Source organism: Thermobia domestica, chromosome 8 (genome assembly GCF_964235325.1).
Source record: "Thermobia domestica chromosome 8, izTheDome1.hap1.1, whole genome shotgun sequence".
In the NCBI taxonomy this organism is placed as follows: Eukaryota; Metazoa; Arthropoda; class Insecta; order Zygentoma; family Lepismatidae; genus Thermobia; species Thermobia domestica.
The window spans coordinates 269,523,671-269,551,002 of record NC_137461.1 but is presented as its reverse complement, the minus strand read 5'-3'; the positions used below and the strand labels follow the sequence as shown (position 1 = coordinate 269,551,002).

General features: G+C 36.2%; 1 protein-coding gene across 1 annotated transcript in view; it reads left to right on the top strand.

The window, feature by feature from the left end:
• LOC145693619 (uncharacterized) overlaps nucleotides 1-27,332 on the top strand; it is a 127,869-nt gene that overhangs the window by 1,920 nt on the left and 98,617 nt on the right. Inside the window, exons 2-5 of the mRNA XM_081769774.1 lie at nucleotides 6,969-7,083; nucleotides 12,051-12,127; nucleotides 16,825-16,917; nucleotides 22,647-25,745. Of these exons, the coding sequence (XP_081625900.1) occupies nucleotides 6,969-7,083; nucleotides 12,051-12,127; nucleotides 16,825-16,917; nucleotides 22,647-25,745 (3,384 nt within the window). The remainder of the gene's footprint in view (nucleotides 1-6,968; nucleotides 7,084-12,050; nucleotides 12,128-16,824; nucleotides 16,918-22,646; nucleotides 25,746-27,332) is intronic.

Here is a 27,332-nt window from a genome sequence, read left to right as displayed (position 1 = left end):
GCAGCATTTTATTTCTGTGCGCAGATCAACTTTAGGGAACTATAATCATTCTGGCTAGTAATACAGTGCTTTATGAAAGGAAAAAAAAAAATAGTCACGGCTGTAGGAAATAGTCACGAAGCGACGGTGGGAAACAAAGGTAAGTGTTAAAAATACATCAACTTTTGGAAGTTCGTCACTACAAGCTTTAGAGTAAAGTTCCATCTGGAGATACATTTGGATTATGTGTTTTTAGCTGGGGCCACTTCAGAGGGGTGCAAAGTTGATGGGAGTGAGTTCTGGAGGGAATTTTCCCGATGTTCTCCCAATTTTCCCTGTTCAAGGACGTTATGGGCCCCAATACATACCACCTCTGGAAAGCTTGTTTCATGCGGAAGAGAATGAACTATAAACCATGACTTTCCAATGAACAGTGTTGATGCAATAGCTATTTCACTGCGAGTCTATGATTTTCTTTATACTAACAGGGTTACTGGGCCGCAGAGACTTACTCCGTTGTCCATGGCACTTTTTTTTTTTTTTTTTTTTTTTGGGTCATGAACACATCTTTGTTATGTTTATCGAATGGACTAGGTTTGATTCGGATGTCCGGATGACACGTTCATGTTCGTTCCTTGCAAGAAATGTCCTCACTTCTTCCGATTGTACCTTATAAGGTGCTTACATATATCTCAAGAAACGGTGAAAGATATAATCCTAAATAAGTGTATAGTTCAAAATACAGTATTTTAAATGTCCATTGAAAGTTTTGTTTAAAAATCTCAAAAACTTCTCTCTTGGGCGTTAGCAAATTAAAATAAACACTAACCTTGTAATCTTAATAAATATTTCTTGTTTTCATATAGTTCTAGACTCTCTGGGGTCTTCCTAAACAACTCCTCCATTGCAACTATTTCTGTTTTTCATTATTATTCCACATAAGGGACATTCTTGAAACATCAAAAATAAGGATCTGACAAATAACAAGTAACTTTTTGTATAGTTTGTAGGTAAACAGCTTCGCTCTTTGAGAATGAGGAATATGTCAACAGCAAAAAGTATTTCCCTAAGTAGTAAATATTTACACAGAGAAAATTGTTTCTTTTTCTTCTGCAACATTTTCAAAAAGAGGGGGGAAAAGAAAAATGGTGCGGAACGGCTGGGCATCGGCTGCATAAGACTAATCCATGTTTTACTTAATTATGTAATAGCATGCATATTGAATAGTAAAATACTGCGATTGTGTTTGACATCAACGAAATATAATAGTAATTTTTGTACAGTATTGGAATGTTACCTTTAATGTGAATTCACGGAGCACAAGAATGGCTTAAAAAATATATCTGCTGAAGAAGACGGCAAGGAATCGTTGTAAAGTGTGTGCACAAAAGTAAAAAACACGGGTGCTTAAGGGTTTTCACTACAGCGAAATTAAACTACCGCTAATTTGAGAGATTTCTGTAATATCTTCAAAACAAATAAAAATATTGAAAAAGCAGAAACGTAGTAAATTAGACAATACGATTTTGCATGTGATACCTTTAACACAATTCATCTGTGTGCTTTTGCTATGCCACTATTTACAGAACTCGCAAAAAATGCTAAATCTATCTACAGTAGCAAATCGAAAGCAGATAGATGCGTTGTGATAACGGTATCACATGCAAAAACGTATTACCTAGTTCACTACGTTTCTGCTTTTCGAATACTTTTATTTGTGTTGAAAATATTACAGAAAAACTCTTAAAATTAGCGTTAGTTTAATTTCACTGTAGTGAGGACCCTTAAGTGAGTAGAAGGTCAATGTTTTATTATTCCTGTTTTGCTGTGGTGAGAAACTATTTCCATGGCAGCTATTCCACGATAGAACATTTAACTGATAAAGATATCTAAGAATTATGTTGGAGCTTAGTTAAAAAGACACATCTCTTCCTTCAAGCGGCAGACTATTGCAATATCCCCTCATATTTACAAACACCACGTGTTCAGCACAAGAACCACCAAGTAGCCGACGGATGCCGTCTCATATGAAATACGAGGACGACACGAAGGAATACGACAAGGAGATGGAGTCACGAAGAGGAACCCTTCATCCCCTTCACAGGCTCTGCTTCCAGAGACGTGTTATAAAAGAGAATGCATATAGGCGGAAGACATCAGTCACCAACTGATCACATCCTACCTATCTCTCCGCGCTGCACTGGGCAGGAGATAGTATCCCATCTCTAGGCTGCTTTCGGCAAGAGGTTTCTTACCCATTTCTGCGCTGCACTGGGCAAAAGACAGGATGGATTGATTTAAATCAAATTCCCAAATAACTTAATTTAAAATGAAAATAAGTAAAGTCTCGTTTTTGTTCTGTGATTTCGATTATGGAAGATAATAATCATAATACAATGAAACTAAGATGTATGTACAACGCAGTAGGAAAACGAATGTCGAGCAGAGAATGATTAGGGAAAATTCCGTTTTGAACTGGTAACGGGAGAATCCTGCTTTCTTCTCTTCGTAACATAGTAGGGTTTTTATATCATTAACTATTCCAACGGGGAAATCACCCTGGACATTTAAGACGATAATTCTTTTGTGTTCGCATCTGTTTGTTCCCAGACAATAGGGGCGTATTTAGAGGGGTCCCATCCTCTCCGATATATATATATATATTAGATTTTATAACTTAGGTGGAATTTATGTATTTTATAGGTATTTCGTCCCGCAAGCTAGTTCTGAGTTTTTCAAAATATGCTTTAACTTTATGCAAAAAAAAAAAAAAAAAAAAAAAAATTGTAATGTGAAACTGTAAAAAAAAAAAAAAAAAAAAAAAACACCTTGCTGTACCTTTTCCTTAATCCTTAAGAAACATTGTTTAGGATTGAAATAGGTTAACAATTAGGGATTAATTCAAAATTTAACCCCAATTCTTTTCCTTAAATGGCATAATTAATGTTTAATACTAATTACTAATATATTTTTTTCCAGTTCGCAAGTTGTATTATACGAGGAGAAATATTAGATTCAAATAAAAAAATCAACATTTATTTTTTTAATTACAAAAATCGTGATTTTTTTTTCCACCTTGGCAGGAAATACTATCCCACCTTGCACTGCTTCGGGCAAGAGGTTCTTAACCAACAGTGCTAAATCTCCTTGCTGCTCTGGGCAGCAGGTCCAGCTTATAGACGATAGATTATTAGAGACATTACTTACTTGTAATCCAGTGTATAAACTGTATAGAAACTTTTAATAAAAAATAGGGAGAGAAAACCCGTGTACTATTTCTCTACCATACATTACAATATACTCTTGGGAACTGTTTCGTAGCAGTCTCACTCCATCATCGGTGCACACCATTTTGAAAAAGCCCAACCAACCTGGGCCCATATGGGTTTTTTCGTTTATTTTCGGGCTTAATTGAGGTTTTTCGAAATATTTTAGTCTTTGGGTTAAAAGTGTTAAAACGTGATTTATATTTCAAGATTGTCATTGTCACAATTTGCAATATTTTTCTGCTCACTGCTGTTTTAAAAAAAATGGCCGCCATTTTGAAATTTTACATTGGATCGGCGAGAAAATCTGTACAGCAAACTTTGCATATATCGCGCTTCCATCGGCAAAGCTCCAACTTAAAAGACTAAAAATTGCGTTTAGTAGCGTGGATATTTGCTATTTTGAAAAATGGCCGCTATTTTGAAATTTTACGTTGGTATGCTGCCAAAATCTATACAGAAAATTTAGAGTGTCTCGTGCTTGTACAGTCCGTAGCAAAAAACCTGCAACATGAGCATGTAAGTTTATTGTGAAATTACACCTAACAGCGCAGGGAATCAACATAACGTGTAAGTAGTACAAATCATGCCAGAGAAACCTCGGCGTCCTCCCCTGCACAGTTATTTTGGAGCAAAAGACTTCGTCGTTTCACAATAAACTTACATGCTTATTTTGCAGGTTTTTTGCTGCGAACTGTACTCTGAAAATTTTAACTTAAAAGACCGAAAGTTGTACCCTGTAGTGTGTGTGGTAGAGGCAGACAAACGAGCTGAGTTGAGTTGATTTTGTGTTTAACGTCCCTTTCAGAAGCCAGACTATATGAGATGGGACCTATTGATTAACGTGGAATCCAAACTACATGAGCTCCCGCCGGGAATCGAACCCGTTTCTTACGCCGAAGACGCGTACCCTAACCGCTTAACCATGAAGGAGCTCAGCAGACAAACCATCAAATGTAGATCAAGTCATACAGAAGCCTGACTGACGTTCTCCAAATATAAATTGAAAAGGGGTCTATTAATTTAAAACAAAGATACAATTCATGTTGTATGAAATATGTCTCAGAATGTCTTATATGAAATAAATATCTTCCAGAGTAAAATAAATGGTTTTATTGTTGAAGTTCACTTCCGATACTTTGTGTGTTCAATTACGAAAATTTCCCGAGTACTTGTTGCAAGACGGTTCTTTCCCGAAAATTAATTTAAAACAATTAACAAAGATATAATTCATATTTTATAAAGTAATTGTTTCAAAATGTCTTAAATAAAATTAAATGTCTTCCAGCGGTAAATAAATAGTTTTATTGTTGAAGCATTCATTTTCGATGCTTCTGCGTTCAATTGCGGGAATTTCCCGACCACTTCTTTCACGGCGGATTTTTTCCGAAAACGCGGGTTTCTTTACTGTACATCGAAACTTCCACCAGTACGGAAATTTGAATTCAGCACTTGAAATAGTAAGAGTTACATAGTCTTCGGAACTCCAGCGAGCATTAAGCTTCTTAAATTTGACAAGAATTTTTACGCTATTGCTTGTGCTGATTCTACAGAATGCTTATTTGAAGAATAGCAACTAATGACTGAACTAAACTACTGTTGTTGGAAAACCAAATTTTACTGAAGAATACTTGTATTTTACATCAGAGGTAAGAAATTGTACTAGTAGTTTTACTAATGTATTTACATATTTACTATTAGTACCGGCACCTATGGCCTTAAACTAGTCAAACATATGAGGGATAACGTCCCGTGGTGTTGCCGAGTGGACGAGCAGACTATTCACGAACAGTATTTTCTAAAGTACAAAATTGCATATTTTACTTCAAATAGGCTGTAAGCATAATCCGTACATTAATTTGTTCTATAATGATCTCAAGCTGTTTTTTTTTTTTTTTTTTTTTTTTTTTTTTAATTCATTCAGTGCATTCAGAATTTTATAAATGTTTTTACGTTGAATGTTGTTGTATACCTTAACGTGAAAGCATATAATTCGCCCAAGGAAAGTCTAAAATCTGAGGAAGATCACTATGAATGTGATCACCTTAGTTATACCATTAATGTACTAACAAAAAGCTCAAAAACCCAGGTGGATTTTAAAGTGGGTTTTTTCAGGTGGGTCCTGTTCAAAAAAAAAAAAAAAAAAAAAAAAAACACCGGGATTTTTAGTTCTGGGCCCACTTGGGAAAACCCTGATGATCTCTTTTCAACGCTGAGGGGGATATTTGACGTGGATTTACGTTCAAGGTGGAATCCGAACCACCATGATGGGTTCAAGGTTATCTCCCAGGAATCGAACCCGGGAGTCCGTGCACCAAAGGCGTGGGCGCTAACCACTAGACCAGCAGAATTCACTCCTTATCCATTCTATAAACCAAATACAGTAAAGTAAACTTAAAAGGTTTGTTAGTATTTTTTTTTAAATATAAACAAAAATCTCCAGATATATACTGCTTCTGTTCGCTCAGAAACAACAGTTATTCAATGAGCTTTTTCTAAAATTGCGATACTTTAAAAGCGGGTGGCACTGAAGTTATACGTAGAAACCTGAATAACGGTTTATAATAGATAAAGAGAGACTTACATAATTCTTGACTTTTATGTGGCAACGAGTCTTCGGTGAAGAATAAGGAGCACTGTGAAATAGTTCGGCGGACTTTTTTTGGGGGGGGGGGGGGGGCGGGTGGATACTTGACGTTAGAAGATTATTCCCATCATATCTTTAAATGGTAATTGTGTTGAAATTTATTTGGAGGTATTCTATCACATCTGTAGCCGTGCAGAAGGGATTTTGTTTAGTGTAACGTCTTACGATTACACATCGACGCTAATGGAAACGGATAATAAAATGAAATGGTGGAATAAAGAAAGTGGAAGGAAACAGGTGTGCTTCGAGAAAAACCTACGCATTGGTGTTTGCTCAATGCAGAGTCCACTTGATGAGAGCTGGGACCGAACCAGGGGCCCCCACGCACCAGAGATAAGCGCTATATCACAGATCCACCGCGGCCCCGAGGGAACACCGTTTTGGAACCCTTTGCGGTGTTGGTCAATGTCGACAGAATGAGGCTTAACAGTAAATTTACTTTCAAAATTTTTGTTCTTGCATTTTTGAATTGCATGAATATCTGGTTAACAATATAATCTTGAACTTTAGGACAATTTATACCATCTCCGGGTTGTCCAACAATACGCATGGTAATAAACGAAAATTGGTTTGAGACGTACTTGTTGACTTCGAAAATACGTCATTATATACAGATCTGCTTAGAACTATAAATTATTGTGCTGCCAAAATGTCTTGAGCCGTGGCAAAAATGCGAACCAAAACTCACACCCACGCGTTGAGCCTATAAGGGTTCAGTAGGTGCTAAGCGAGAGAGCCTTAGCGATAGAGAGTGGAATTCCTTCAGCCGATAGCAGCGCCTGAAACGGAACACTGGGTGTCAAGTCAATGTGGTATATTTATAGAGTCATCTTGAAACTGAATCACTTTTCTGAAATTTAAGATATGTATTTTCTTAATGGTTGTCCTTTATCTTGTTCTTAAAAATGTTACATGTTTTTATTGGTTATTTTGTATACACAGTTTCAACCTCTCCGTAAAGCAAGGGACATTAATGAATTGTTTATCATTAACACGTTTTTATTGCAGTGTCATATTACTTTAATACTAATTATGTGTCTAGAGACGTTAATTTTCTTGTGTTTTCTGTTTTAAAGGACGCAGACGAACCGCAGAAGAAGGTCGCCCTTGAAAACTTAAGCAAAGATGCACTGGTGCAGAGATGTAAGAAGTTACTTATGCTTGCTCAGACAGCAAAAACAGCGAAAGATGGTATGTTTGCAAAGTATCGTATGTTTCAAGCTTTTTCTTTCTTTGTTCTTGAATTTCTGTGAATACAACAAACAAAATATAGATTGAATATACAGAAGTACTCGAGATTTATTTAGTATGACATCCTAGTTCAAATTGCATGACCTCCCTTTAACCCTCGGGGAAATTGAAGCATGTTTAAGGTGTAGATTACCAAATGAAGTGATAGGATGTATGTTTATTAATAACATATTAGCCTTGCATTCCACTTAAGCAACCGCATTATTAATTTATTTGCAGAGTTTCGATGACTCTTATCATTATCATCAGTATGTGAGTATACGATAATTAACCCTTTTAAATTATACAGCGAAACCTCTCTAAAGCGGACAGCCGTGGGGAATCAATAATTGTCCGCTATAGAGAGGTGTCCGCCTTAGAGAGGTTTCAATATTTTCTTACGTAAATTACTAAAGAAGATAATATGCAATTAGAAAAAGATATTTTCGCATGAATCATGTATTTACGAATATTACAAAAATGTTACTATACCTGCATTATCCTCCGCCATCCAATACTCTTATGTTCGAGGCACAACATGGAAGTAAGATGTTATAGTTTTTTGCGCTTTACACTTATCACTCCTTACTAGTTTTCAGTATGTCGCTTTAATTTGTGGGTTAATTATAGCCCAGTAGTGTCTTTTTTTCAGACGATATGCGTACACGTGGGCAAAAGATATCAAACTTGTCTTCTGCTTGGTTGGAGATTCCAGCGGGACAGTAGCATAGCGTGTCATCCCAAACGGCGGGCAACTGTCAATCACTTTTGTGTCTAAAACAAGTTTGTGGTAGTGGAATGCAGGCAAAGGACATCAGTGTTTTTGAACAGAGATTTCGTCTGGGTTGCTGAGCAGACAGTTAAGGAGGCAAAGTGTTGTCGCAATGCTTCCTTGATGACACATGTATGAATTACTAAAAAATGTATTTTTACTGTACTTTTCAACTTGTTTCTAGAGAAAGTGTCCGTAATACGGAGGTAAATAATACCTATAAAAGACAGACAAGACTGTCCGTGTCCGTACTAGAGAGTGTCCGCTTTAGAGAGGTTTGCCAGGTGTTTTTCCTGTTACAGTGTTTTGGGATTACAAAATATGTCCGTTACGGGTGGTGTCCGTTTTATAGAGGTGTCCGTTAGTAGAGGTTTCACTGTATATCCTATTTTTAGTATGTTGGGTAGTGTCTTCATTATTCAATTAAAATAGAACCAATGTTTGTTTGTTTTCTTTTCTCCATTGTAGAATACGTTACGTATGGTTTCACGCCTTTCTGCGTCGAGACATAGGAGGTACTGACGTCATAACTTACAAAAGAAAAAAAAAGATTTTAGGCGGGCTTACTTTTGCACCTAGAATATTGAAATTTTGCACACACATTCAGTGCATCCCTTAGTACTTTTCAGATTTTGCTTCAGATCTGTGCGTTAACACAGGGGAGGTCCAGAGGGGAAAAATGTTTTAAAAAAGGGGACATTTTTTTTTTCGATTTTCCCGCCTCAGATACATGATGAAGACATATGAATGATACCGATTGAAATGTGTTCTATTCTGAAGAGAATGAGGTGCGAACCATGATCCTGGGATAAATAGGGATGCTGTAGCTGCTTGACTGAAAGACAATAATTTACTTAAGAAAGCCAAAATTTAAAAGGTTTAATGAATATTAACATTGATTCGTGAACTCAGATAATGCTAAATTTTCTGTTTTTAAGAAGAAACCTATTAAACTTTGTTAGCAGCAAAATAATTGAAATTTTTGCTTCGGCAGATCACTGAAGGGTCGATGAAGAAGTTCTGTGTCACACATTTTTTTTTCTTCCTTTTTATGTCTATGGTTCAGTAATTCATGAATGAGAAACTGAATATTTTAATTGTGCACGTATAATCTGAAAAGCTTACTGGGGCTCAAATTATCAAAATAAAATAATATGAGATATTACTGCCTGTTGTAAAATCTTTGAATTTCAGGAATTTGAAAATATTTTTGCATCCAATAAGGTTGAAAACCACACTGCTGAAATTAAAGTACATTCTTCACACTCTGTGATCTCAAAGTATGCTTACTTGTTCTTTCATAAGCGAAACTGTATTTTTGTTTTAAAAACCAACTACGGATCGGAAAACCAGCTACTTGTTCTCCACTGTAGAAACTACAAAACTAATTTGACCCATAAATATATGTAACAGTTTGTTAAGAAAGAGTTTTTGTATGTCAGTTTTGAGCTTATAACAAAGGACACTCAAAAAGTTCTGCACAATGGGCCATAACTTTTCTTAATAGTAGCACTTAAACCATGAAATTGTGTATGCATGTTCTTGTGGCCTTTATGTACATATACATGTTACTCAATGTATCCTCCATCCGCTGTGACGTATTTAGCGCACTGTTCTTTCCACGTCGTAAATGCGCTTTGGTAAAGCACCGGACGCTGCCTATTACACCACGGTTTCACACACGCAATGAGTTCTTTCTCACTGTCAAACTGCCTATCACAAAGGTGGGCGTTCAGATGACCAAACAGAAAGAAATCGGACGGGGTCTGTCGGGACTATGGGCTACTTCCTATCGCGTACTTCTGATTTTCTGGAGTTCGGACACATTTTCTTTCTTTTTGCTCTCTGTTCTCTTGTGAGCAGGTGTGGCACCCAACGGACACAAAGTTTTTTGCAACCTAAAGACTATTAATGTTAGAACATTACATACAGAAAACGCTGTCGCATCAAGCTGTCATGTGGTTACACATCTGTCATTCCTGGTGAATTGATTAAAGTGATACTTGTTAACATCGTTCACTGTCGTTGAAGGTTTGTCGGACCGTGGTTAGTCCAGCTGGCTGAAATTACTACTGTGGACCATTGTACTCATCGTTGGATGTTGCAGTGGTCTAATACATCATCCCATAGACAGGAAGAAAGTTGCATCAAATGCATGTGGCAGAGTGATCGCCGGTCTTGTACAGGAATTCAATGACCAACCGTTAGCGGCTGTGGTTGTCTATTTCTTTCTTCATTGTGGGTGTATTTGTAATTAGAGGAAGAAAGTTTGTCTTGCAACTTCAGCATAAAGAAACACAAGTACACAAAAGAAAAAGAAAAGAGTCCTAGTGCTAATCATAAAACACTTATAGCCCATTGTGCAAAATTTTTTGAGCACCCTTTGTAAATAAACTATTTTATTAAAGAGGAATCAGTATTAATTAATTTAATTTGAATAATGGTTTGTGTGGTGAAATTAGTTCGTCCCAACCCTTACGCATGCTACCTCTAAGTTCAATGTAGGAAGTTTGGTCCAAGTAAAGAAAGATGCAAAGACTGTCCTATCTATGTGAGAAGAGCACTTCAATCTCTTTCACACTGTGGCTTGTGCTCCGTAAGTTTCTTGATAACACAGATACCGTTGTTACACACATTTGTATGTCAGATACGTGTCATCAAGTTTTAATAGAAGCCATAGTGAAGAAAACTTCAGTTCCTCTTGATTTTTAGAGAAACTTCCTTCCCATTTATGAACAAAAGAAGTAGACGAGTAAAATATTCTTTGAGATCACAGGGTGTGAAGAAACTATTTTAATTTCAGCAGTATGATTTACAACTTTATTTCTACGTAAAAATCGAATAAAATTAAATAACGGAGACCGAAATTCAAAGATTTTAGAACAGGAAGAAATATCTCGTGTTAATTTATTTCGATAATTTGAACCCCAGTTAGCTTTTAGACTATGGGGGGCAGAATTAAAAAAGTGAGTTTCTCATCGACGAATTATTTAACCCCGAAGAAATAAAGAGGAGACGGAACTTTATTAACCGTTCAGTTGATTTATTGGAGTAAAGCCTTCAGTTGTGTTTTGCTGTCAACGAAATTTTTATGTAGAAGGGTGTTTCAAAACAACACCGACAACGTTTGGGAGGTGATTCCTGACACCAAGATAAGACAAAAAGTATAGACCAACCTGGGTGCACAAATGCTTCCTTTCGGAGTTATAGCCTGCTGAAAATATGAAAGAAATTAACTTTAAAGGCCAATAGCACCAATACTGTGAGAACTACTTATTGGGTCAAGACTTTATTTAGGAACTAGTATGTGCTCTATCCAAATATCCGTGTTTCAGAATCCTAAAGTACTCACGCAACAATTTTTATAGAGTAGTTTGGCTACGGGTATAGAATTGAAATACTGACTAACTTACTCTATAAAAATTGTTGCGGAAGTACTTTAGGATTCTGAAACATAGATATTTGAATAGGAGACATACTAATCCTAAATAAAGTGTTGACCCGACTACCCTTAGTCGGGTCCCTTAGTTTTGGAGCTAGGGACCTTTAAAGTTCATTTTTTTAATGTTTCCGGAACCCTATAATTCCGAAATGACGGATTTCTGCACCCAGGTTGTTCTATACTTTTCGTGTTATCTTGATGTCAGCAATCACCTCCCAAACGTTGTCAATGTTGTTTTGAAACATCCTGTATATTACTAAGGACAGAAAATTTAGCATTATGTGAATCCACGAATCAATGTAAATATTTTCTTTAATTACCACGCATTGATAATGATGCCAGTCATCGAAACTTTACGAATACATTAATAATGCGACTGCCTAAATGGAGTTTAAAGTTAGTATTTATTTATGTTCAAGACAGGTTGAAATGTTAAACGCTACGGTAGGCTAGGGTTCTAAAATTTTGAAGAAACAAAGTGTTATGGTTGATCATATAATATTTTTAAAAAGTAGGCTGTTTTATTTTACCTAAACGTAACACAATCAGTGTCTGGAATTGTGTTAAAAAAAATAATTATTATTAAACAAGGAAATTGTTAAGTTTATATAACTTACTTATTGTACCTTACATATTGAATGTTAACTTATCATTAAGTGAGAGACGGATGAATACTCGCGTTTTATTTATAATATACTTTTCTTTTGCTTGCAGAAGCCATTGAGGAGGCAAAGAAACTGCGCCAGCAGTTAGCAGAAGCAAAACGTGTAGACGCTGAAACTAAACAAAACGTAAGGAAAGCTTTATTTAATAATAATAATAAATGATGATGATAAATATAATAACTTGCTTTTTTATACGTCGATATATTTAATTACTAGAACCAGATGTTAATTTTTTACATCGTTCATTAAATTCAAGAAGTACATTGGTTAATTTAAATGTTTAATGTTCTATAGCATCGTAGACATACTGTTAGTTGAGAATTGTCAATGGAAAATCCAGTATCAGTTAATTTTAACCAATAGAATCTTCCTATATAAGATCTGGTACTACTCTCATGTATTTAACAAGTGGAATGAAAATTCGGTGGTAAAGTTTTATCCTTTCGTTTCAAAGTCCAAGAAAATTTCAGGTGAACTTTTTGTGTTATACTACTTACAGATTTCTGTAATTCCTGAACTTTTAGAGTTCCAAGCGTTCGACTCTTCCCTAAGAACAGGAAGAAAAAGAACAAACATCAAGGAATAAAAATGGAACTGATTTACGAAGCGAAGAGCTGTGTTTGCACGGAACCACATTGTCAAGTACGTCAACGATTAACGGATGAAGATGGCGCAAACTAAAATATAGCAGCTCCCAATGAAAAATCGGGTATTCATGAAATAGAATGCAATTGCCAAGAGCGTTATATAGTCAAAACGAAAAGAAATCTAAAAGTCCGAGTAAAGGAGCATATTAGAATTTCTAAAACGGAAAATTTGGTGCCAGGTTTATCGAAGCACAGAGTAGAAAATTCAAAATTTTATTTGAAAGTAGAAATTAAAGAAAAAGACTGATTTTGGAAATTTATTTATTGATTTAAAAATAAAAATAAAAATAAATTAAATTTAGAGAAGGGATGGTTGAGTGACAAATGGGAGGCGGTAATTACAAATGTTTCACATCATTGGCATGACAATAAAAATAATAACATGTGTTGGCAACCTTCCAACAAGGAACAAGAAAGGCGCACAAGTTAACTCTGCCGTATTTTAGTTTGCATCAACTTCATCTGGTGATTACTGATATACTTGACAACGTGTTTCCGTAAAATACAGCTCTTCCCTTGGTAAGTTCATTCCATTTATTTATTCCTTGATATTTCTATTCTTTTTTCTTCCTGTTTTTAACCTTCGTGACCAAGACTCCAGGGGAGAGTCGAAAGCTTGGAAGCTTAAAAGAAATTCAAGAACTACAGAAATTTGTAAGTAGAATGGTAGTTAAAATTCCTGAGCGTGGTTTTGCATTGTCTGTTTTGTGTTACTTTGAATATTCAAATATTGGGAAAGTGGAATATTTCTTACAGATTAATCCATTGAATTATTTGTCCTTTTCTGATTAAGAAGGTTAGAGTATAGTGAATCTAAGCCAAACTTGTAAAGATCTTAAAAATATGTTGACAACATGAGATAATGATTATAAGTAACAGTTTGCGAAATTTTGAAGAGCGCCGACAACATGAGATAATGATTATAAGTAACAGTTTGCGAAATTTTGAAGAGCGCCACTAAAGAAGATGAACCCTTCATCGAAAAATCTGGCAATTAAATATAGTGACGTATAAAAAGATGAACCAAATTACTTGTTTCGTAAAGTTTAGCGCCCCTTTTCAGCATCGAGGCTATGTGAGACATAGATGTACAGTTTTAAGGTAGAATGCGAACCAGTTGACTGACAAGGTGATTTGAGGATATTGCTCGCAGGAGGCCATAAATTTCTTCTTACCTTTGGCTCAATTATCAATAGTCATGTCACATTTTTGTCCCGATATTTTGCTTCTCCCGAAAATGTACCAATGGGAGCCGAGCACCATATGTCATGCTCATGGTCTCACAGTAATTTGTGACAATGAGCATCATATATGATGCTCAAGAACCTGAATATTTTAGTAATTTGTGATATCGAGCTCATGGCCCCACAGAAAAATAAGGTGAACACCATATGATGCTCATGGCAGTCAACCTGTTAAAGTTCTACCACTGAGAACCAAACATGCATGCCCCAGCTATTAGACCAGCGAGAAGGCCTGTCAAATTATTATTTGTAATCAAGCGTTAAATTACCTAAGTGGTAATAAGCAGTGTTGCCAGATCTGAAGATTAAAAAGTAGCGAGGTTGTGCTCCAAAAATAGCGGATTTGAACTCTTTGTAGCTCAAAACATAAAAATGTCAGACGTCAGATATTTGGGTTAGCATTGGTCAGGTGGCGACTGCAGGCGGTGATGTGTTAGGGAAAATGCCATATTACATCAGCTACAATAGAACTGCAGTGTACAATGAACTGGGCAGGCGGTGATAGTATAAAATGGGCGACTTTTCTAATTGCCCATTTAAAGAGATATGTGTGCTTTGTGGGCTCTGAAATACACTTTACAACAATTACAGATGTGTATTCACTGTTATTCCTCATTTATTTAATTTAGTTGTCGAACTCTTTATCTGGGAGCCATGAATTTTCGAAGAGTTATCGTAACTCCACTTACGCATTATGTTAATATAGACAATACAGGAACACAATTAAATTTGCGATGTTCATGTTTGCATAGCTCCGCATAACTATTAGTCTCGTGCATTAACTGAGACAGCAACATGGTCAATGATATTGCACAGCGCAAACTTAACAAAGTCTAGATCTGGAGGTTAAAAAGAACCAAAACAAAAATTAAACTTAACAAAGTCTAGATCTGGAGGTTAAAAAGAACTAAAACAAGAATTAAACTAAACAAAGTCTAGATCTGGAGGTTAGAAAGAACTAAAACAAGAATTAAGCTTAACAAAGTCTAGATCTGGAGGTTAAAAAGAACAAGATTAAACTAATATAAATGGAACATGTTAGTTTTAGTAAAACTGTTGTTCATTGTGAACAGAATACTCAACAAACGAAACTTTCATTGTAATATACGAGGCGCATTTCAAAAGAAAGGGTCGATATTTAATTAGAAACAGGTAAGTAAATTATAGCAACATTGTTTTATTGGGCAAAAACAAGTACATATCCAGTTTATTTTTCAACATAGTCACCATTATTTTCCAATCACTTTCTGTACCGTGGCACAAGTTTTTTTTTATACCCTCTGCATAGAAGTTCGCCGCCTGGGAGTTCAGCCACTTCAACACTGCCGTTTTCAATTCATCAGGGTGTCCCCGCGTAGCGTAGTTGCTAACGCTTCGCCTTCGGTGCGAGCAGTCCCGGGTTTGATTCCCGGTGGGGTCACTCGGTCAAAAAAGTGTAACACGCTTTTTCAGGCCAGCCACCCTGAATGAGGTTTTCCTGGGTTTACCTCATTCACACCAGGCAAATGCCGGGGTGGTACCTAACTTATAGGTCCTAGGCCGCTTCCTTCCTTCCGCAATCCTTTCTTCCTTCCCTTTCCCCGGATTGTGTGCTCGCCGAGGGACGTCATCCCTCAAATCGTGACGGGCTAAATGGCCGAAAGCCCAGAAATCTAAATCCTAAATCAATTCATCAGGTTCTTCAAATCGTTGAGATCAAAGTCACTTTTTTAGGTGCAGAAAGAGATAATAGTCACTTGGTAATGGTGAAGCGACGGTTTTCTTTAACTTTTTCATTCACTCGTTGCACCAAGTCGTCAGTCTGAATGCTTGGTCTTCCACTCTTCTCTTCGTCGTGGATATTTGTACGGCCTTCTTTGAATGCACGACACCATTGCCGTACCTTTCCTTCACTCATTACACTGTCGCCGTACACTGCACACAATTCTCTATGAATTTCAGCAGCACTTTGTCCTTCGGCATGAAGAAATCTAATCACAGAGCGGACCTCGCACCTGGCGGGATTGTGTATGCGCGCAGCCATTTTAACACGCTCCAGCACACACGAAAACAAACAGATGACTGGCGAAACTATGGTTGTTTGATAGCCAATGGACCAAGTGATGTTACGGCGCAAGCGTGATCCGATCACTATTGCCAGTCGGTTATAATAAAATATCGGCCCTTTCTTTTGAAATGCGCCTCGTATAAAGCCATTAATTCGTGATTTCATATATTCAAATAAAAAAAGTAGCGTATTCTTAGGAGTTATAGCCTGTAGATAATTAAAAGTAGCCCAAAAAGGTAGCTTGTCACCCAATTTAAAATTTTGGTGGAGGACACTTAAAAATCGCTCGATCCGCTACTTGTAGCCCAATCTGGCAACACTGGATAATAAATATAATTGAGTAAACATAAAATCTCTCTTTATTATGAAACATTTAATGGTAATAAGCACAGTAAATTGAAACAGAAACGGGTGATAATTGTTTAATGATTACGAAATAATTTGTTCAATAAGAGAATGGAAAACAAGTGAAAAAATCCCGAAAAATCACCTGAACATGATAAGTTATTCGCCATATGCTCACGTTGTCTGAGTTCAAAATATGACACTTGGTAGTAATAGAATAGAACACTTCACACTTAGTTATGATCATCTGTTCGTGCTAATAAGCGTGACTTAAATATTAATGTTTGTAAAATATGTGTATAAACTATTCATTCTTATTTCTTTATAATTGTATCTATAGGAGTGATTTTTAAATAAGATATAACATCAGTGTGTTTTGATTGCATATTCGAGTTCCGTTCTAGAAAGATAAAAATACCATTTGATGCTGTTATCTATCTTGTTAGAGATCATCTAGTTTAATGAACACTGGCAGTAATCTTTCATCGGTGGTAGCACGAGTGAGATTAGTTTACTGATAAATTCTTATTTTTGAAATAGGATGTACGGAGAGCAGAAGTGGATACACAGTTGGCGACATTACAGGAGACTGTCACCGTATTAACTGAACAGAAGTTGCAGCTGACACTGGAGGTAAGCAAAGGTTTCAGTTGTTTTTAAAATTATTGTAGTAGCGTCAGATATGAAACAGCGGTAAGGAAATTAACATCAGTTTCTATCAAGGAAAGATACGATCATATGCCCCATAGCAGAACATGCCGCGATCTGCGATGTGATCGCAGAAAATTTTCCGCACCTGTGCAGAAAAATTGCAAGAGGGGAAAAAAATAGCCAACAGAAAAGTATAAAAACATGCCTGCTATGTGTAGATGTCTTAAATACATGGACGACTCGCATAAATACAGTTTGAACTGTTTTTTACGTCGCGTAAAGCGCATTTTATTTTTAGCAAAATTCAAAAGATGTACCTTCACAGGTTGTAATTCAAACTAGGGATACCGCTGAAAACTGTTTACCATGCTTTATGTAACGCTGTAATAAAAACCTGATAGTATCATCTTGACTTTTTATTTTGGAATTCCTGTAGAAAATTTTCGATTTACAAAAATTCATCGCAGAAAGACAAAGAAAGTTATGCCATCGGGATCATATAAAACAGCAGAATAGTGTTATTACATAATTTCAATTTTACAGGTTCCATTCTCGAATTTTGTTTCCTTCCAGTTTTAGTAGCCAAATCATTAAATTAAGTCTTGAATTAACCCTTTCACCAGGGATGGCTGGTTTAAACCAAGGTGGCAGTGCTTATTTAACTGGGTTAGCACTTTTTTCACGACGGGTTTTCCCCGAAAATACAGCTTTCTTAACTGTACATCGACACTTCCACTAGTACGGAAGTTTAAATTCAGCACGTAAAATAGTAGCGTTACATAGTCTTCGGAACTCCGAGCATTAAGCTTCTTAAATTTGACAAGAATTTTTACGCTATTGCTGGTGTTGATTCTAGAGAATGCTTGTTTGAAGAGTAATGACTGAACTAAACTACTGTTGTTGGAAAACCAAATTTTACTGAAGAATACTTGTGTTACCATCAAATGTATGGAATAATACTAATAGTTTTACTAATGTATTTACATATTTACTGGTGAGACAGGCACCTATGGCATTAAACTCGTCAAAGGTATGAGGGATAACGTCCCCCGCCGTCGCCGAGTCGGCGAGCACACTATTCACGGGAAGCATTTTCTAAAATATAAAATTGCATATTTTATTTCAAGTAGGCTATAAACACAAACCATATATTAATTTGTTCTATAATTATCTCATGCTAAGCTAAGCTCAAGTAAGGAAAGATTAATTCCTTACTGTTTATTGAATATGAAATCAAACTAACCAAGTTAGCAGATGTCTAATATACACACGAAAAACATAGCAAATGTCTAATATACACACGAAAAACAGCAAATGTCTAATATACACACGAAAAACGTAGCAAATGTCTAATATACACACGAAAAACAGCAAATGTCTAATATACACACGAAAAACGTAGCAAATGTCTAATATACACACGAAAAACATAGCAAATGTCTAATATACACAGGAAAAACATAGCAAATGTCTAATATACACACGAAAAACATAGCAAATGTCTAATATACACACGAAAAACGTAGCAAATGTCTAATATACACACGAAAAACAGCAAATGTCTAATATACACACGAAAAACGTAGCAAATGTCTAATATACACACGAAAAACATAGCAAATGTCTAATATACACACGAAAAACATAGCAAATGTCTAATATACACACGAAAAACATAACGTGCACAACCCCATGCTTATACAAGGGTCAGTCCATCTGAAGTGATCCAAAGATTTTGAAAATGGTTGCTCGACCATCTCCGAAAATTATAAAAAATTGAGTGTGACGAATCGTGTGTATGAGGTCAATAACATCATTCACGTTGTTGTATGTACAAGTATTCCTGAATGGCGGCCATCTTTGTTGTCGATTGAGTGCCAATTTTTGCATTTGCAAGCGTTTACGGAAACTACAATTGCTCAAGACGTACGAATCAGACGAACACCAAACGAAAACAAATGTTTACAGGAGAAACTGAGATACACGGAGAATATGAGCTTTTGCTTCTAAGTAAATATGCAGGACTGCAAACCAATACATGAAATCACCAGAAAAACTACTAAAAATTACACATTTAAAGGGGCTGTATTTTGGAACGGCATAAAGTGGGGGGTTCATAAGTTTTGTGCTGAATACTATTGCATGTAAAGAGTGTGTAGAAATATCCACAACTATGATACTACTGGCACCGTAGATTTATGGGGGATCTGAAAGTTGAAGTTTGTGATTTTGATGCCATTTGGGGGGCGTAATATCTCAAGACGGCAAAATACTTAAAATTGCTGCTTAGGCCACAAAGTAATTCTGTATGTGAATAAACTATTGCAAAAAAAAAAAAAAAAAAAAAAAAAAAAAAAAAAAAAAAAAAACCATATTGCATTGAAATCCAATCCCAGTTACGGAAGTTAATGTGTTCACAAGGTTGCATTTCATCTATCCTAATCATATATAAACTACATGAACTAACATAAAATAAACAGGTACTTTTGGTTGACATGGAAAGTTGAAATTTAGCATGATTGTAGCTTTCAAGTACTAACTCACGGGAAAATTGGCAAAAGTTAATATTTTTAATTTTTAGGGGGTGTAAAAACAGGATGAAGAAATTCTTCATGTTATCTAAATGGGCGTTTTTTGGACTTGTAATGTCATATTTTAGGTACTTGGAACTGGAATAAAAACTTGAAATTCTGTGTTTTGTACGTTTTAGTTAGCGTTACCAAAAATAAAAAATTTCACCAAAAATAAAAAATTTCAACTGTAGAGAGGTTTTATGGGGAATTGAAAAGATTTTCACAATGTTATTTATATGGGACATCTTCTACACCGCAAACTGTTCAAGCACTTCTGCCAGGATTAGAATGATGAAATTTGGCATGATTATAGTCTTCTGGGACTGACACACAGGAAAATTGCTAAAAGTAAATATTTTTTAGTTTTAAAGGGGTCCAACAGGGGAATGAAATAATTCCTATGTTATTTAATTTGGTGTTTTCTTATGATACAAAATCTACAAAAAGAAACTTGAAATTTGGTAGAATTGTAGGTTTTAGAGGTCCGAGGCCGTAGGGCGAGCAAACGCGAGGATCTGGGGACGGAGCCCCCAGCTAGCCAAAGGCGAGTCCTATATAACGTAACCTTGTGAACATATTAACGTCTGTAACTGAGATTGGATTTCAATAATACTTTACTGATACATTAAGTGCATTAATACCGTGGTCCAGTTCGACGATGGTTGTCGTAGGTGCAAGGTGGAGCTAACCCTCTTACCATATTGACGTGGCAATGATCATGGAGCTAGAAACATGGAACAAACGCCACTCGCAAGCTTTTGCACAACTGAACACAAACAAAAGCGGGCCTAATTGCTGCACCATGCGTAGTTTTTGAGATCTGGTATGAAACATGTCCGAACATTTAAATCTTTTCCGGGGTACGACCATCGTTACGCACATGCTTTCTTCGTGTTTTTACCACGTCCTCACTTTTTTCTCCATGGAATATGTCATGATTTTTTTTTTTCTTTTTGCAATAGTTTATTCACGTACAGAATTACTTTGTGGCCTAAGCAGCAATTTTTAGCGCTGCCCTCCTGAGATATTACGCCCCCAAAATGGCATCAAAATCACAAATTTCAACTTTCGGGCCCCCATAAATCTATCTTGCCAGTAGCATCATAGCTGTGGATATTTCTGTGTATGCAATAGTATTCAGCACAAAACAGCAATAGTATTCATGAATCCCCCACTTTATGCCATTCCAAAATATAGCCCCTTTAAAAGTGGAATTTTCTGCAGTTTTTCTGGTGACTTCATGCATTTTATTTGCAACTTGCATACTTATTTAGAAGCAAGAGTATATTCTTTTCGTGTACTTCAGTCTCTCCTGTAAACATTCATTTTTGTTTGGTGTTATCTGATTCGTACGTCTTGTTGTGTTGATTTTAGTTTAGCGTCCCTTTCAGCAGCGAGGCTATATGAGACGTGGACCTACTGATTAACGTGGAATCCGAACCACATGAGCTCCCGCCGGGAATCGAACCCGAGTCTCCCACGCCAAAGGTGCGTACGCTAACCACTTAGCCACGAAGGAGCTCTGATTCGTACGTCTTGAGCAACTGTAGTTTTCATAAACGCTTGCAAATGCAAAAAATTGGCACTCCATCGACAACAAAGATGGCCGCCATTCAGGAATACTTGTACATACGACAACGTGAATGATGTTACTGACCTCATACACAAGGTTCATCACACTCGTATTTCTAAAAAATTTAGAGATGGTCGAACAACCAGCTCTGGACCACTTCTTATGGATTGACCCACAATCAACTGTGAGATGAGCTGATAATGGAAGTTGCGCGGGAGAAATAAGTAGTTGTTGTCGTCAGCACCCTCTATCGTTAGCGTCAGCTTAGTGGAAGATTAAGGTTAGCCAACCGGAGCGTTAACGCGATCAACCCAAAATGTCCCCATGAACTACTAGTAGCTCGCGAGAGACGGTTTGGCGATCACTGGCCCAAATTATATTATAGTGATATTTAATACTAAGTTTTTGTTGATGTTTTTATGACATGTGAAATAAATTATTTACTAATTTTATTTGCTTATGGTATATTTAAGTTGTGTGCTAATTTTTTACAAGAAATTTTTGGTACAAAGTGTACTATATCGGAATACGAAAAAGTTTTTTCGATATTAAGAATAAATTTATTGATGAAATTTAAGATCCTAATCGTGGAGTTTTTGTAATGTTGTCAACAGATACCTATTTCCAGTTGATTTCCGCTTCGACATTAATGTTCTTAAGAAAAAATTTAATTCTGGTAAATCACGATTTAATGCATTTAAGCTTAGGGAAAGATCAGATCTCTTCATTACTTAGCATACAATATGTGTATCAAAATATGCAAAAGCAAGGGAAAATATGTGATTTATTTATTTATTTATTTAATATAAGAATCCTGGAATGTTGAATTTGGAATAATAAATAAGATTGTAGCTCGGTCCTGATTGAACTAAGTTTGCCTATTTTATGGTTTTACTAGAATAGATTACAACATGCGCATATTCTGTAAACAATAGACTAATTTCAAGAATATTTGTTCTCAAATGTTATTCTTAGAGTTACATTTGGTATACTTTACTTCTGTTTTTCGTCCAAATGGTTTCAGAATTAATCTATTTTCTGGAAGGGTGTCCCGCGTAGCGTAGTCGCTAACGCTCTTGCCTTCGGTGCGAGCGGTCCCTGGTTCGATTCCCGGTGGGGGCACTCGGTCGAAAAAGTGTAAAAAGCTTTATCAGGCCAGTCATCGTGAATGAGGTTTTCCTGGGTTTTCCTCATTCACCAGGCAAATGCCGGGATGGTACCTAACATATTAATCCCAGGCCACTTCCTTCCTTCCCTCCCTTTTCCCGGAAAATGTGCTCGCCCAGGGACGTCATCCCTCAAACGTGACGTGCTAACATGACCATCGATGCCGACAGCCCAGAAATATAATATCCTAAATCCTATTTTCTGTAACATTATATATTCTGTAATTTTACTCTTTAATATTTCATTATCTATCTGATTAAATTGTACGGATTCCTATGAATTGTTTACGTAATCCTTCATGTACTCAAATCACTGTAATCGGAGCAATGAATCGGAACATTGAATCCTGTTTGCCATAAGCTGCAATTGCTCAAGCAAAACTTTTTATTTTCTTTCAGATTGATAGCTTACAGCATAAGAACGAAGTTCTTTCTCTTAAGCTAGATGAAGCAAAGAACAGCGGAGAGCAATGGAAGAAAAAGTTCATGCAGCTGGAAGTTCAAGTTGATGAATTTGACAACTTGTTAGAAAGTTCTCGACGACAGGTGAAACGTCTAACAGATGAGAATGACTGTTTGGTGGGGAAACTGGACACCCTGGAAGAACAGTGCAAAGCACTGGAAGTACAAAGAAGTGCAGACAGTGCGTGGAAGGAAAAGGTGAAGGAAATACTAGAAAATAATGCGGAACTTGAGAAAGAAGTGGAGCTCCTACGTCAAGAACTTGAGAAGAGTTCCAGAGAAGTGGCGTCGAAAGAAGAAGAAGTGCAGCACGTGTCAGAAACATTTGGAAAGAAATACGCAGAATTAGAAAGTGAAATGGAGTGTGTAAAGTCACAGTTACAGGCTACAGCTACTGAAAGGGACAAGTTAATTGCAGAGATCAAGGAAACTAAGGGAAATTTGATTAAATATTTGCAATTGGACAAAAGTGTTATCTCAGAATCGTGTGAGGAAGTAGATAGTGCGACTAAAGTACTTCATGATGAATGTAATTTGTCAGAAGTGGTTACGTTTGTGGGAGAAAAATTAGAACACTTAAATAGTCCTATTTTATGTGATAAATCTAATGTGCTAAGTGTGGAGAATTTAGGACCAGTGTACAGTATTGAACAGTTAGAAAAAATTAGCGTATTAGAGTCAGAACTAAAGGAGTTAAATGTGACAATTTCACAGTTAGCTACTGAAGCTGACAGGCTACAGGACGAAAACAAAACACTGAAAGCGAAAGTACTGTGCCAAGTACAGGAGGGTAAAACACCTGATCGATATGGTGATAGAGGTGATACATTGGAAAAGAATATTGTTTCTTCAGCCGTGGAAAAGAAGCTAGATTCTAAGTATGTTGAATGTGATTTAGACTATTCAAAGGAAATGACGGAATTAAGTAAAGAAAAAGTTCAACTTGAAAAAGATTTGAACGCTATGAAACAGGAAAAGGATCAGTTTGTAGGTCGTTTAAGAACCCAGGAAGAAAAACTTGCTGTTCTCGAAGAGGAGAATACAAATATAAATTCACACTTGGAAAAGGCGAAAAGAGCTTTGAGTGAATTTGAGAAGAGGCTAATCGATGAGCACAACGTAAACACTAAATTACTTAAGGAGAAGACAAATTTGGAGACAGAAGTTCACGCATTGACTGAGGAATGTCGTCGATTGAATTCAGCTTTAAATGAAGTAACAGAAACACTACAGAGTACCAAAGAAGATGTACAAGCGAAAGATGTTGTTATATCTGAGTTAGAAAAGCGATTAGAGGAACTGAAAGTAAGTCAGGATAGCATAGTTAGATATCAGGAAGAAATCAAGAACAAAGATATTGAATATAATGCTCTAAAAACAGACTTGAGTAATCAGATTCTTGAATTGGGCAATGAGAAAGAAAAAGTTGAGAAGCAATTGGATGATATGAATGGTGAGTTGACTAATTGCAAACAAGCTTTAGCAGAAAAAGACTCCGTGATAGGTACACTCAAACCAGAACTAGAAAATGTTAGGGAGAAGTGCAAACAACTTGAAGCAGAGCTACAGAATCTACGTGAAGTAAAGATGAAGCTAGAAGAGCAAATAGAAACTCAAATATCTGAGAAAAATTGCACAATAAAGAATTTGGAGATAAAACTAAGTGAGCATTCTAAAGTTGAAGTCACTTTACAAGATCAACTGGATAAAACTAAAGCTTCCTTAAAACAATTAGAGAATGAAATAAAAGCCTTTAAAATAATAATTGAAGAGAAAGAGAATGAAAACAAGAAGTTGAAGAAGGAGCTAGAAAATATCAAAGTAAAATTAACTGAACAAACAGAGACAATGAAAAAAGAGAAGAAAGATTTCGACCAATCTGCTGCGAGTGCTGTTGAAACTCTCCAAGCCCAAGTACTCGAAAAAGATGCCTTCATTGGAGAGTTGGAGAACGAGCTGAAAATTGTGAAGGGAAAGTGTACTATTTTAGAGGAGCAGCAGGAAGCATATCGAGAGAGCGAAGTGAGCCAAACACTATTGGAAGAAAAAAATCTCGAAATTGAAAAGTTGAGAGATGAACTACAGAATTTCCAGGTCATATGGAAAGAAAGAGAAGAAGAACTTCTCAGTCAGATCGATGAACGTGAGAACTTCGTCGGTCAACTAAAAGATACGATTAATGATATGAAATTGCATCAGAATGAGGTTAATGCTGATAAAGACGATCTTCTGTGTGAAACTAAAAAATACCAGAATGAGATTTTAAAATACGAAGCAATTGCTCAGGAGAAAAAGAATGAAATCCAAGCCTTAAAGTGTCAGTTAGAGAACGTACGTGCAGCCCATCACGCAGAAACAGAAGACTTAAGGGATCACATTAATAAGTTAAAAGATGAAATACGAGACCTGAGCCATCGACATGAAGAGAAAGAAGAACAGTTTTTGACTACTCTTAATTCTGCTTCGTGTGAGTTAGCCGAAGTGAAGGATCAATTAAAACGCATTGAGGAAATTAGCGAGGAGAAAGATGTCACTATTACGAAACTAAAAGAAGATTTAAGTCGTTTACACCAAGAAGAGGCAACATGGAGACTTTTGGACCAAAACCAGAAGGAAGAAATCGAGAAACTAAAAGAGAATAATGTTTTGCAGTGTAAAGTCACCGAAGATAAAGAGAAAGAATTAGAGAATTTCCGTAAAGAGTTAGCAACTACTCAGAATATATTAGCAAGAACGGAGCAGGAGCTTAGTGAACAGGCAAGAATATCCGCTGAGAGGTTTGAGAGTAAACTAAAGGAAATTGAAGACTTAAATGACGAAATTGCAAATTTAAGAAACTCGTCTGCCGAAGCAAATGGGAATTTGTCAAAAATACAGGGAGATCTGGAGAAAGCTATGGATGAAAATAAGAGGTTGCGGGATCGACTGGTAGAATTCGAGCGGTATCTGAAAGAAGCTGAAGATCAGTTAAATAATACGCAAGGGACACTGGAGTATACCGAGAAAAACATGCAGAGGATGCAGGAAGAATTGGAGGTTAGTAGAATAAGAAATATGATTTCTTATATGTATATATATATATTGTGATTGCATGTTATGGATTAAGGATAAAGGACTTATTAATTTGTAAATACAAATTACATTGAATTATTAAATGGATTTATTAGTTATTTTTTAATCTAAGGATCGTTTCTTTTATATATTTGATTATTCATCGTAAGATTTGTTTTGTCAACGTCATGTACTGTCCGCTATAAATAATAATAATAATAATAATAATACAGTAAGCCCTCCGTTTAAGGGACCTCGAATTAACAGTTTGGAGTAAATGGACAGAATTTGGTTGGTGTAACAAGTGTAATTGGAATCCAAAAATGTTGACTTATTGCAAATATTTCAGGCAGTTGAAATCTGTAATTATTTAAAGAAGACATTCAGCGGGAAATCAAATAAAGCTTGGGGCTATATTCTTTATTCTAATACTTAGTTGTAAGAAGACACTTGTAACATAATATGTATATAGTTTGCAGGGGCCGGGATGGCTCAGTGGTAGAGCGTTTACCTCTGGTACATGGGGTCCTTGGTTCGATTCCAGCTCGCGCCAAGTAAGCTTTGTAGTGGACAAACACCGTGTGCGTGGCTTTTCTCAGTGATCTCCCGTTTCCTTCCACTTTCTTCATTCCACCATTTCATTCATTTCTCATCATCATCATTTCCTTTAGCCTTACCGACATAATGGTGGGACATAAAACTTACAAATTTCATTTCATTTTTTAAATAGTTTGCAATTATACAACACAATTCGCGATTTTACAGACACCATTTCGTCTCATTGAGTGTTATTATAATGTCATTCAGTCCGCGAAATGAAGGGTTTACTGTAATAATAAAACTAAACTATATTGCTAAGACACGTCACTTTGGGAACGAAATGTTTCACTTGACCTCCACACTTCAACTGAAACTAAATCATAGATAATGCTTTTAAAAAGTATTAGGCCGAAGATGATGATAGACTAACGTGAATCTGTAAATATGAGTAGTCATCAAGATACCCTTTGTTCGGATTTTCTGCATACATTATACGAGAAATAAACGAAACACTTTTCTCGTTATGCTATATTTTCCTTAGATGTGAATTCAGTGAAACTGGAAGAGTCAAAAGTGGAACTGAATCGGGAATCCAACCCGGATCTTCGGCATCCTGCCATACAAAAATAGTTCTACTAAACATTTTTCATTTCATTAGTTTTATTGTAAAATTCTTTTATCGAACTGACATGTTTTAGTAGGTTATTTGTTAGCTTTTAATGTATTTTCCACTCTGTTTTTAACTTGAATAAAATATTTGTTTCTCGCCATGGAAGTTTGAAGTTTAGGTGCATAAGATAGGACATTGGGGGCGTAAGTTTTACGTAATAGATTTTAAAAGAATGCCTAGAAGTGGTAAAGATAATGGTTCAGATCCTGAGAATGACTTGAGAAAGTTATATGAAATACTCAGTTTTAGTCCTCAGTATATTAAGTGCACATTTAAAAGTACGCTTAAGCGACTTGTTTTTGTCAGAGTGACATGCCTGTAGAATTAAAATCTGGAAGTTACATGTTTGCTGTAAATTATAT